The sequence below is a fragment of the Astatotilapia calliptera genome, chromosome 23 (assembly GCF_964374335.1).
Source record: "Astatotilapia calliptera chromosome 23, fAstCal68.1, whole genome shotgun sequence".
NCBI lineage: Eukaryota > Metazoa > Chordata > Actinopteri > Cichliformes > Cichlidae > Astatotilapia > Astatotilapia calliptera.
The window spans coordinates 47,832,980-47,845,991 of NC_137443.1; the positions used below are offsets into that span (position 1 = coordinate 47,832,980).

A 13,012-nucleotide genomic window follows, 5' to 3' on the forward strand; every position below is an offset into this window, starting at 1 on the left:
CCTCACCCAGGAGGCGCCCAGGAGGCATCCTTGTCAGATGCCCGAACCACCTCAGCTGGCTCCTTTCGATGTGGAGCAGCAGCTGCTCTACTCTGAGCCCCTCCCGGATGGCCGAACTTCTCACCCTATCTCTGAGGGAGAGGCCAGCCACCGTTCGGAGGAAGCTCATTTCTGCCGCTTGTATCCGCGAGCTCGTTCTTTCGGTCACTACCCACAGCTCGTGGCCATAGGTGGCCTCACTTCCAGCACAGACAACTGTAATTACTTATTAGAATGTCCCCATAGGTGTCTGAAAAGCCTCCAGCTGATTCAAAATACTGCAGAGAGTACACTGATGGGGACTGGGAAGAGTCATGTTTCTCTTATTAGCATTTCTTCTCTGGTTTCTTGTTAAAGCCAAACCAAGATTTCAAAAGCTTTGCCTTACATGCAGAAACCTCAAAACCAACCTTCATAAATACCTTAATTACAAAATGAATTAAATAGAGGGCTTTGCTGTCAGGCTGCAGGCGGTTTTTCAAAAGTAGAATGGGCGGTAAAGCCTTTAGCTGTCAGAGTGCTCTCCTGGAAAATCAGCTCTCCGGTGGGTTTTGTTTTAGGCGTACTGCCTTGACCTTTTAAAATGAAGCTTCAAACTGTCCATTTTCATGAAAGCTGAAGCTGTAACTGTGGATGGAGGCTGAGAGTTGATGAGGGAACTCCTGTTTTTCCTCTCTGCCCTCCCTTTACCTTTCTACAAGTGCTTCTAGGTGTTTACTCTTTTTACTTATTATTACTTTATAAAAACAACAACACTTGTATATAATATAATAATGATGCAGTCCAGTTCCTTGTGATCCATTCCAGTAGCTCTTGGAGCTAGAACGCAGTGCATTGTGGGACGTAGTATGATGGTGAAGTCAAGATGGCTGCGAAGCTCAGGCAGAGGAGAGAGCCTGTAGTAGGAAGGCCGTGAATGAAGTTTTCTATAGAAAATCCTTCGTCGGTGTCCGATCGGACTTAAAGCAGTGTGCTGTTTACGTTGGAGAGAAGCCGCGCAGGACCTACAACACCCACAAACAGCAACAGGATAACAAACTGCTGGCATAAAGTCTCGTATGAATTCCGACGAGAAGGAGGACTGTGAGTGTGCGCCACCACAGGCCGAGACGAGCTCCGCCGGAGGAGCCGATAGGTGGGGATGCTCAGAGGAAAGGCTCGGGATGCTAGGACGATCAATCAGAGCGGGGGCTAGTTAGCTGTTGTTGGAGGCTGTGTGGACGTCAGTGCTCCTTTGTTTCAGGCAACATATTGGGGCAAAGTTTATAGCAAGCACTGGTTAAATGAAAACGAAAGAAATCTGCCCGCGGGTCACTTTGAAGACATTACTTTTGTATGAGTAACAAAGTAGGCTAACTAGCATTTGCTGTGTTAGCTTGCTAAAGTGAGCGACAGATTGTCCCAGTGGCAACATTTTTGGGCTTTACCAGCCCGTCCAGACTGGACTACAGGGTTTAGGTTAATGCTACATTTTACAAAAGAGATAAAATGAATTATCTACATAGATGATTACATTTGCTGCGACCCCGGTCACTAAGTGGAAGCCAGTGCTTAGCTTTAAAAAGAGCGAATGTGGGTTTGCTGGTTAGACTGTTGTCCTCTTCTACACAGCTCGACCAATTTCCTGAGCAGGACTCTGACTTTGTTACCCCACAGCAGAGCCAGCAGTACTCTGAAATGTCAGTGTAGTCATCATGACCTGTGCCGTGGTTCTTATCCTTGTTTGTTGTTCATTTAGAGAACACGAGGAGCCTGAAATAGAAAACCCAGAAGCAAGCCGAATGTAAGTCAAACTCATTACCTTCCATGTGTGCAGTTCAGGAGCTTGGTGTTAGGGTCTGTCCTCGCTTCTTTCTTTCTTGTCTTCATCTTGTGCCTTGACTAAATGTTGTCAGCTGTATTGTTAGTGTGATACACACCCAGTTCATCTCAGCAGCTGTCACACTGTTTGCTCATGATGTGAACATTTGAAGGACCGTTGGCTTAAATAAAACATAATTAAAGTACTTCAGGTTAAAGTGCTTTAATTATGCATGGGATTTATGGAGCTTTGAGTTTACATTATCAGTTGTATCTGTACCTGTGAATGAATAATACTGCTGTTCTATTAGTATTGCTTCAGTGTTTACCAATACGACTGCAGCTGGAATGCTGCTGTCTTCTGGACAGTGGTGTAATTAGCAGAATCAGAAGGTTTTTGTCAAGTTTGAATTTATTCTAAACACTGATAATAAATCTGTCGTGACACTTGACCTGAAAGTGGCTGGAAATGCAACACGTCCAAAGCTCCATAAGCCCGAGCTCAGCATCCAGCCTGAGACCAAGCTCAGCTCTTGTGTTGTCTGTTGACAGAAACTCTTAGTGATTCTCAAGTGGGAAAAGCATTGCAGTCAATCTCGCGTCTCCCATTATTTCACATTGCACTCAGTGCTTTATGAGGATCACAGTGGATTCGCGCAGTGCTTTTACCGCCTTGTGTTTTACCTCTGATCACAGGAAGCGAGCAGCTGCCAAGCATCTAATAGAGCGCTATTACCACCAGTTAACGGAGGGCTGTGGGAATGAGTCTTGCTCCAACTCGTGGTGTGCCTCATCAGTTGGCTTCAGCCGCATGGATAACAACGAGGCAGCGGTCAAAGCCCTGGAGCTCTACAAAGTCAATGCCAAGCTATGCGACCCACACCCTTCAAAGAAAGGCACCGCTTCCACCTACCAGGAGAGCAGCGCTCACAGCAACTCTGCGTGCAGCAACAAGAAGATGAACCATAAGGACATCCACTCTGTGCGAGACAATTTTAAAGGTGAGCAGATTGCGCTGTTTCACTCGTGCAGTTTGTGTTTTTGTTTTTCTCTGGTAACAACATTTGTGTCTGTGTGTAGATGTAAATTACCTGACAGAGGAGAAGGTGTATGAGATCCTGGACACCTGTGGTGAAAAGGAGGATTACTCCCCTCTCATCCGAGTGATAGGCCGAGTTTTCTCCAGTGCTGAGGGACTGGTGCAGAGCTTTCGGAGGTCCAAACCGCACACCAAGGAGGAGCTCAAGTCTCTCCAAGGTAAGGACGAGGACAAGGATGAAGATGAAAAGGAGGCAGCTGCGAGTTCAACTACAGCTATGGAGGAGGATTCCCCCACCTCCTCATCATCGAGGCTCGGCGAGTGCTCGTCGGGAGAAAACGACGTCCAAAAGCTGGCTCCCGATGAGGTTTCGGTCGATATCGAAGCTGTGCGAAGGGTCTACGAGCGCCTCCTGTCCAATGATAAAATCGAAGCCGCCTTCTTGAATGCGCTGGTCTACCTCTCGCCTAATGTGGAGTGTGACCTGACGTACCATAACGTGTATTCACGAGACCCAAACTACCTGAACCTTTTTGTAATAGTGATGGAAAACAGCAACCTCCACAGCCCCGAGTACCTTGAGATCGCTCTCCCACAGTTCTGTAAGGCCATGAGCAAACTCCCGCTGGCAGCTCAGGCCAAGCTGGCGCGTTTGTGGTCGCATTACAGCGCTGAGCAGATCCGGCGCATGGTGGAGACCTTCCAGCAGCTCATTACCTACAAGGTGATCAGTAACGAGTTCAACAGCCGCAACCTGGTCAACGACGACGACGCCGTGGTGGCGGCCACTAAGTGCTTGAAGATCGTCTATTATGCAAATGTGCTGGGTGGCGACCTTGACATGGAGCACAACGAGGAAGAAGACGAGGAGCCCATTCCAGAGTCCAGTGACCTCACCCTGCAGGAGCTCCTGGGTGAAGAGCGCAGGAACAAAAAGGGCCCTCGAGTAGACCCGCTGGAGACAGAGTTGGGAATCCGTACAAGCGATTGCCGGCGGCCGCTCATTCCCTTTGAGGAGTTTGTCAACGAGCCTCTGAACGAGGTGTTAGAGATGGACAAGGACTATACTTTCTTTAAAGTTGAAACTGAAAACAAATTCTCCTTCATGACCTGTCCGTTCATCCTGAACGCCGTCACCAAGAACCTGGGTCTGTACTACGACAACCGCATCCGCATGTACAGCGAGCGGCGGATCACGGTGCTCTACAGCTTGGTGCAGGGTCAGCAGCTCAACCCTTACCTGAGGCTCAAAGTGCGCAGAGACCACATCATTGACGATGCTCTGGTCAGGGTATGTGCATTCAAACCGACTTCAGTGTCCCTTTGATTAGTTGGGTTTTGGATGGGTTCAATTCAATTTTATATATATAGCACCAAATCACAACTACAGTCGCCTCAAGGCGCTAATGTTTGTGAACGTTTCTTCTGTGTGTGTCTGCAGCTGGAAATGATAGCAATGGAAAATCCTGCAGACTTGAAGAAGCAGCTGTACGTGGAGTTTGAAGGAGAGCAAGGTGTCGATGAAGGAGGTGTTTCCAAAGAATTCTTTCAGCTGGTGGTGGAGGAGATCTTCAACCCAGATATTGGTAAGAAAGCATCGCGAGCAGTTTAGTTTCAGATGGCTTTAAACAAGCGTCGCACATACACGTTGAACTGCTGATGCTGGCTTAATAATTCACCTTGAACTTGGACCTGAGTGTGAAGCTGCAGCAGTACGTGTCTGCTGTTTGGACTTTACCACAGTTCAGTCCAGCTGCTGTCACGGTCCAGCTCTGTGGGCGATACACAGCAGCGTGGCACTAACACAGCATGCAGGGCTGGATTTGAGAGCGTTCACTGTCGGCCCATCAGAATCCATTCAGATCCTTGGTCGGCGTGATCTGGTCTTTCTTAGAATTGTTTCCGGTCAGCCCCCCTTTCAGGATTTCATAGATATCGCTGCTGCACTGCTAACTGAATCCGGATCTCTGACTGGCTTTTCAAAGCCTAGTTTTAGGAAACTGGAAAGTAAAGTTCGTGGGGGTTTTGCGTCCTGCTTTCTTCCACCTAAAGTGTGTCAGCTGTCATGTTATCGAACTGTCTCTGGTCAAAGTTGTCTGAAAGACGTCCTTCCAGACCTGAGAGGGTTCTCATGTTCCCAGTGAGGTCTAATGGAAACGAGCTGAGTAGTTTTTAGCTAACTTGACAACAGACAAACACAGTGATAGAGAGCAGGGAAAACCGATGTGTTGCTTTTTCCGTGTGCACATGGAGCGTCTCTCGCGTGGCTGCTTCGTATCCCAGGATTCACGGGCGTGTGCTCTGTTTTTCTTGCTGCAGGCATGTTCACGTATGATGAGCACACCAAACTGTTCTGGTTCAACCCGTCGTCGTTTGAAAATGAGGGCCAGTACACACTGATTGGCATCGTTCTCGGTTTGGCCATCTATAACAACTGTATCCTGGATGTCCACTTTCCCATGGTGGTCTACAGGAAGTTAATGGGCAAGAAAGGAACTTTCAGGGACTTGGCTGATGCCAACCCGGTAAGCATCACCTAAGCAGCTGTTTGTGCTGTGTTTTTGTTGTTTTTTCTGTCTAATTGATTTAGTTTGGGAGGAAAAGCAGCCATGTCTGTCATATGATGTATGCTAATGCTGATGTTATGCTAATTATAACGTGTTGATTGTCCTGAACCGCTGGACAGGTTTTATACCAGAGTCTGAAGGAGCTCCTGGAGTATGAGGGCAGCGTGGAGGAGGACATGATGATCACGTTCCAGATTTCTCATACGGACCTGTTTGGGAATGCACTTATGTACGATTTAAGGGAAAATGGGGACAAGATTCCCGTCACCAATGAAAACAGAAAGGTGAGCTGAAGAGAACCGTGGAGCCGTTTGTCCTCCTACGATACACACAGGCAAAGTGTGCTTTTCCACTTCATTCAGCTTATCTGACCCAAACCTTTCTGCTGATTGTGATTTATTAAGAGGGCGGAGCTTTAGGGTTGCATGATCCTGTGGTAGCACCTGGGCAGGTCATTGTGTGCAGGTCCTGAAACTGTTACCATGGGAAGTTATTGAGCTGGTTAGTGCACAGTCCCAGTTAGGAGCAGTCTCCCAGACATGGCTGCACCATGTTTACGTCTGGACTCCTCCTGGGATCAATGAAGTTTCTGTCTATGTCAGCCTGTAAAAAGATGGCAGTGACATTTTTTCAGCCTTCTAAACCTGAAGTTTGGCCACATTTTCAATATTAGAAGAGAACCTGAGGAAAGCTGCTTCGCTGCCACCACTCGAAGGTAAGCTGACTTTCAGCTCACTGTCACAAACCGTCATAGCTTCTCAAAATCTGATTGGAAGAGATTTGATGGCACTGATGCTGTTTAATGTTTACTATTTACAGCTGTCATCGGTGCTTTCTGGTAAAGCTTGATGCCTCTTTTCACTGGTTCCCACTCAGCTAGACTCCATCTGGATGTCTTCCATTCAAATTGAGTAGCTCCTCAGCGTGCATGGGCTAGTTACAGCAACACGGCTAAAAGTCCCATTGTATGCGGCACAAACGCAACACAACAATGGAGGTTGCCGAGGCGATGGGGACTCGGGGTGCACGGTGTTGCCATGTCCTTATAAAATATTGACTGCGCACTATCCAGCTCTCATTGATTACAACACTGTACTTCTTGTTGTTTCCAGCTGCTGGTGGTTTGTTATTGATAAAAATGGAAATGTTAAAAGTAACACAAATATAAGGGATGACATGGTGTTCAAGGCCGGCCGCCCCTCAGGGCTCGCGCTTGTTAAATGTTCTCATTGATGTGTGTTCATATAGGAGTTTGTTGCACAGTATTCAGAGTACATTCTGAACAAAAGCGTGGAGAAGCAGTTCAAGGCGTTCAGGAGAGGCTTCCACATGGTCACCAACGAGTCTCCGCTCAAGTACCTGTTCAGACCAGAGGAGATCGAGCTCCTGATTTGTGGAAGCAGGGTGAGAGTTTTTTTTTAATGGATGTTTGTATATGCTAGTGATGTCATTCAGTCATTCATTCATGTTTTGTCTCCCACTGTAGAACCTGGACTTCCTAGCACTTGAAGAAACAACAGAATACGACGGAGGTTATAACAGAGATTCTCGGATAATCAAGTAAGAATCTGACCTGAAAACCAAGCTCAGCGCGCTGTGTCTAATTTTTATAACCCAGCTCAAAGTCCACACTAATCAAAGGCATTTTTATATCATCATAACGTCACGGCCCACAATCAAAAGCAGTGGAGACCAGTTCTCACCATGTGGCCCCCCAGCAGACGGTTACTCAGTGCTTCACAGCAGGGCTGGGTATCCTCACTGATTCCATTTGAATCGGGGAACTTTTGCCGCAGTCAGAAATATTATAATTCTTATCATTTATCAGTATGTATCCATATTTTTATATCTATAAAAAGAAAACTGACACTTGTGAGACTTTATCAAAGGTGTGAGCATCACAGCAGAGGCCTTTGTGTCAAAGTAGCTGAAGATAAAACACAGAAAAACATGAAGGAGATTTTCCTGGCCTGGATTTTATACAAATATTCTGCAGTAGATCAAAAACGAAAGAAAACCATTAATCAACATATGAACATGACCTGATGCTGCTGAAGTGAAGCAGAGCAAAGTTGCAGAGGTTTGATTAGAAACACAGCGTTTTGCAATTTTGCATAATTTTAAAAAGTTTTAATTTGTTCAGTATTGAACAGCAGAAATGAGGCTTTCTTTTCAGAAGTAAGTAAAAGGAAAAACAGCGTCCGACAGGCTGCAAACAACGGTAGACTGGTGCGTAACAGCGCTTTGTGTTTACGTCTCCGTGCAGAGTCCGTGTTCCTGCTCTCATTCACTGTTTCAGCTGTTTGGTGGTTGTAGAAATTTTGTGAGGTTTAACCTGAGATTCTGGCGTTTCAGCCAAAATAAATTTATATTTAAATATCGATTCAGGATTTTGATGAATCGATATCACGTTATCTAAGCCAGAATCTATTTTCATCGATAATCAAAACCCAGCCCCACTTCACAGGACTGCAGTGTGGGGAAAAGGATTTAAACCTTCAAAACCAGCTCTGCTTGGAATGGTTCTTCCAGTAGTGACGTGTGAGGCCGCTTGTTTCCTCGCCGATCCGATAAATGGGATTGTGTAGTTTTAAGGCTGCTGTGAATTCCTCTCAAACATCAACACAAACAGCTGAGCCTAAATGTAAGTCACTGTCCTAAATTCAGCAGCAGTGCTGCAGGTTGCCACCAGCGCCACACCTGCAGCACCGAAGGACGCCAGGGGCAGCGTTTGTCTCGCCCTAGCAACACCCGTCCCGCTGCTCCTTCAGTTCGCCTCATCATAAACTCATCATCTTATTCTGTGTTATAATTGACTTTTGTGTTTGACAAGGTTTGTGGCCTCGCCACACATGACTCTGCTTACGAACATCCACTGAGCGAGCGAGCACACGTGAGGCGTGATGCATTTTTACAGCCATAATTTGCATGTCACTGTGACAGGCGGAAGAAGAAGTAGTTCCTACCAGTCATTTATATGATCCTAACGATAAAGTCCACTGTGTTCCTGTTAATGATGGACTACAGATGTCGATACTTTAATCTGAGAACCAATTGTAGAACATAAGAATCAATATTTCAGTAACACGTTAGCTTCAGTAAAGTGTTAGCTGGGTTCACTGAGGCTGTGTATCTGTGGCTGACTGTGGAGGAGCTCCCAGGAGAGCCCCAACAAACACCTGGAGCAGGTGAGACGGCAGAAGCGTGAGCTGATGTGATCACAACATGTTTCCTGCTTTGCTCAAAGTTCGTCTCCATCACGCTGCTCGTCTCTGTTCCTGCACAGAGTGCAGCTACACAGCCTCTCAGCTTTTAACAGACCATAACTAGCAATTCCCAGCATGCAACTGGGCAAGTGGGAACGTGTTAATTGACAGTTATTATTGTGAAGTTGATGAAGGAGGAGGAAACAGTATGCCATGTTGGCCCATTATCAGCTCCAGTCAGTGCTACACAGCTCGGCCCAGTCTGCAGGTGCATTTCCTCTGCATGCACTCCTGCACCCGAGACTGCGAACAGACCAGAATAGGCCTTTATTGTCACTGTACATGTGCAACGATGATGTGAGTGCTCCACACCAACTGTGCAGTTATAAAAAGTATGAATAGTAGATGCAGGAAGAAATGACAAACATGAGAAATATATCCAAACGAGGAGGAGTGCAGCGGGCGCGGTGCGGGCGCGGTCCGTGTGTGACGTTCCTGACACTCACTGGGCCTCAGCGCCTGACATCAGCACTGCCTCCTCCTCACTGTGCAGCTGCAGCCTCGTCACCAGGCACAGACTCCACCTGAGAAACCATGAGAGTTTACTTTGGAAGACCAAAAATATGCAAAGACTGAAACCTCGCTCACCGTTAACTTGTATGTTTAAACGGAGCACATACGTCTGTGCATCCACTGGCTATGTTTTGAAACTGAATTCATATATATTTGATGAAGGCGTTTCCTCGTGTTTGTGTCGTAGGGAGTTTTGGGAGACGTTGCACTCATTTGGCGAGGAGCAGAAATGCCTCTTCCTACAGTTCACCACCGGCACCGACAGAGCGCCTGTGGGTGGGCTGGGCAAGCTGAAGATGATTATCGCCAAGAACGGCCCCGACACAGACAGGTGAGCCACAGCCGTTCCGTTTCCTGTCCCTCTTCTGTTGTGGTGCACGGGCTGCGTGCGCTCTGCTTCCTGCTAGTGACTGAAGCTCGAAAGTCTTTATGCACAGCTGACTCGGTGTTGCTGTGTGACGATTTGCTTTGTTCCTGACGTGTTGTCTGTGTGATGTGTGGTTTCTCGACAGGTTACCGACTTCTCACACTTGCTTTAACGTGCTGCTGCTGCCCGAGTACAACAGCAAGGAGAAGCTGAGGGAGAGACTGCTGAAAGCCATCACCTATGCCAAAGGGTTTGGCATGCTCTGAACCCCTGCTCCCAACAGACTCCTTCTCAGAAAGCCCATAAACCCTGCCCTGCCCTTCCTGTATCAGACACAATCTCAAAGGTGACCAGACAGGCCAGAGTATGTTCGAGGAAAAGCAAGTGAATAATGAAAGTGGATACGTGGTTCTAATAAATCTCTCTAATAGATCCGCTGCTGTGCCTGCATCATCACACATCAGTCAGTGTAAACGTAGAGACCTCCTCGAGTACCCGCTCCCACATCCACACATGTGAATGTGCTTTCTGTGTACAGAAAGGATCATTTTCCTCGTTATTTATTTGAAGGTTCACGTTTTTCATGCCTGCCTGTTGTGATAAATGTAAAAGAAATAATGCAAATACGGGACGATGCGTTTCCAACTCGATAAACTCGGCGACAAAGTACCCCTGAACTCTTGCCCACAGCTCCCACAGAGATTTAGTTTAGTGTTCGCTACTGCATCGTATTCCCCACTGACCATTCCACTCTAGCGTAGTCATTGCTTGTTGTTTCCACCCAGTCTGTTTTGAGGTGAGCGCGTGGAAAGAGATTGGGTCCAGGACGGCACATCACATAGCTTGTTCTCCTTCTCAGTTTCGGGCCTTCTTCCTTTGGGGGACATGCAGAGATGTGTAAGTGCACTTAGACATTTTCAGAATGTTTGTTCTTTGGTCACAGGTTGCCATTATTGTTCGTTTTATTTCCTTGTCTGCCTGTGTTGAGGATTCTAAATAAAATCAGTGTTTATATATCAGTGCATACCGTACCCACGCTGTGGAGGATGTACACATGTAGACTGAGTCTCAGATGCTCTCCTTGTGCCAACCTGTACAGCGGACAGGTAGAAGCCCAGCACGTACTCTGTGTCGTCTGCTTTGGGTTCAGTCTCGTAGAAACCGCTCACGCTGCATAGCCCCCCCCCCCGTCTGCAGACCTGATAAAGCTTTGTCTGTTGCTGTGGTTACACCTGGAACCTAACGAGACCATCCGAGTTCATGGTGACGTGAGTAGTTTCCTTTGCCGTTGGAGTGTAAAGCTGGACTTTGATCTGGTCATCTCCCGCTGATGAAACATCTCCCTAATATGTCTTCTCGTTTGCATCCAGGAGCCGTGAGGCGAGCTCTCCTCAGTTTGTGTCTCTGAGGGTGAAAGAGGCCGTGCTCGCCGTGCTCGCCGTGCGCCTGCTGCCGCTTTGTTTTGTAAGCTTGGCCTGACTTGCTGTGGACCTTCATACCTCTCTGTTTACAGCACAGATAACACAGGTGTGTCTGCTGTGACTGTGTGGACACGTCGCTGTGACCTGATCAGTGAAACAGGTGTAACCACTGTTGAAAAAGTGCTTTGTCTCTAATAAGGACTGTGAAATCATTTCCCCTCACAACAGGCAACGCGTCCTGTTTTGAATGCTTTTCCTCCTCATCGGTCAATAGGCTGCGTAATGTTCTCGGACACAGAATCGTCTCGCTGCTTCAAAGTTCGGTTGTCTTTTTAAACATCCCGCTGCTGTTGTGTAGTCTGCAATATCCATCCTCTGACACAGTCGGCAGACGTCCTCGGGTCAGGCAGCACGGCCGTCACACAGAGGCAGGCTTACAGCAACGCTTTGCCCAAATCGCTGACATCACTCACTTGGAAGTGAAAACGCCACTTTGGCAACAGCTCATGTAACCATGGTAATAAGGGTACCATGTAAAATAGCTGCTCCATCAGCAGACAGTTGTTTTAAATGCTTGATGGTCATCGAGTTGCATTTGTAAAATGGAACACGAGCCTGTGGCTGTTGGAAGACACTGAGATACGCTCCCCTGCATCTATATCCATGTCTGTAGGAACATGGAGAGAGGGCGAAGGAGTTGCTAAACCTGCAAACTACCTGGATGTCTTACTTACAAATGAGTGGTTGTGATCATTTGGACAAACTGGACATAAACATGCACGTGAAGCTTGCTGTCATTGAAAGCTTTCCTTTGTGTGACCTCACAGCTCCTACACGCAGCAGGCTCAGGTGTCCACGTGCGTACTTCCTTATGAGGTACTGGGTGGTATCGTTCTGTGTACAGAGACCGTTTGTGGCGTGTAACGTGACCTCACTCCTCCAGTCGCTGTGGTTAAAGGTCTGAGAACAGATGATGGCATGGAAGAGGTCACGGAACATGGACCCGAGTGTGTGGACTGCATCACGGCTATTGCCAGAAACCATCTTTGAACAGAGAGCTCTTAACGTCATATAACCCTGCCTTGTGTCATGTGACTGTACCTGCAGTCTGGTAAAGCCGTTCAGAGCAAACGTGTACGTTTGTGGCGGTTGGCTGGAGGTGGGGGGTCAGTGGTTTGTCCCTGAGACGCTGAAGTCGTTGCTGCATGGCTGACGTACCTTATAGAGGAGCGCGTGGAGCGCCACGATGCCCACAACATACCACTGAGAGCACAGTGCTCAGCACTGCCATCCACCAACCTGAGCCAGTCTTTATCTCCTCTTCTTTTTCTCCTCCCTCATCAGCTACTCCTAACACTAGTTTAGCCTTCGTCTGAGTCACAGTACTAGTAGTGCCTAAAAATGTGGACAGCACTGGACTGTGCTGGGAAGTCACTACAGTGCACAGTGTGCGTGCATTGTTCTACGTACTGCAGTAGTGCTCACTCATGTGGAAGGCTAAGCAGTACAGCCAGGTGTAGTTTCAGCTGTGTAACCTTACCCGTACCTCCATGTTTGAATGCTGAAGATGCTGCTTGCTGCACACGTGAGCCGACTCAAGGTTAAGGGGTGGACCTGTCTGGGAACGGGAGGCAGATTTCCTCAATTGGTTCAATCAACAGTTAAATTCTCCCACATAGAAACAGGTGAAAGGCTCAAAGTATTCATTGTTGTGAAACATGCTAAATAAAGACGACTGCTTTTTTCCAACAAGCCTGATTTGACTCCACAGGTTTCTTGGTGTCCCGATTTCAGAGCAGGCCCAAACATCACGCCACAGATGCAATAAGGCAAAGTGTGTGGGATAAAATCTTTTTTACTTTCGATGAGCAGGACGTGGATCCTGTTAGGTAATGTTTCCTGTGGCACTCGATGCGACATGCCTCGTTCGCCTGCTCACGTGGATCGGAGACTCGGGGTAAGGATCTTGTCCAAGGATATTTGTACCTCCTGAGCTGCTC

General features: G+C 47.5%; 1 protein-coding gene across 1 annotated transcript; it reads left to right on the forward strand.

Moving 5' to 3' along the window:
* The first annotated feature begins 868 nt into the window (after positions 1–868).
* LOC113016196 (ubiquitin-protein ligase E3A) lies at positions 869–12,764 on the forward strand. Its single transcript, XM_026158834.2, has 11 exons — positions 869–1,174; positions 1,778–1,822; positions 2,536–2,840; positions 2,920–4,169; positions 4,320–4,464; positions 5,198–5,403; positions 5,565–5,729; positions 6,694–6,849; positions 6,932–7,005; positions 9,412–9,555; positions 9,737–12,764. The coding sequence occupies exons 1-11, from the start codon at positions 1,098–1,100 to the stop codon at positions 9,855–9,857; spliced, it is 2,688 nt and encodes an 895-aa protein (XP_026014619.1). The 5' UTR covers positions 869–1,097; the 3' UTR covers positions 9,858–12,764.
* The last annotated feature ends 248 nt before the right edge of the window (positions 12,765–13,012 follow it).

Excerpts from the sequence above, each read along its gene's own strand:
- LOC113016196 (XM_026158834.2), top strand. The coding sequence starts at position 1,098 with ATGAATTCCGACGAGAAGGAGGACTGTGAGTGTGCGCCACCACAGGCC. Across the intron at positions 5,404-5,564 it reads ACTTGGCTGATGCCAACCCG|GTTTTATACCAGAGTCTGAA; the intron begins GTAAGCATCACC and ends ACCGCTGGACAG. Across the intron at positions 5,730-6,693 it reads TCACCAATGAAAACAGAAAG|GAGTTTGTTGCACAGTATTC; the intron begins GTGAGCTGAAGA and ends GTGTTCATATAG.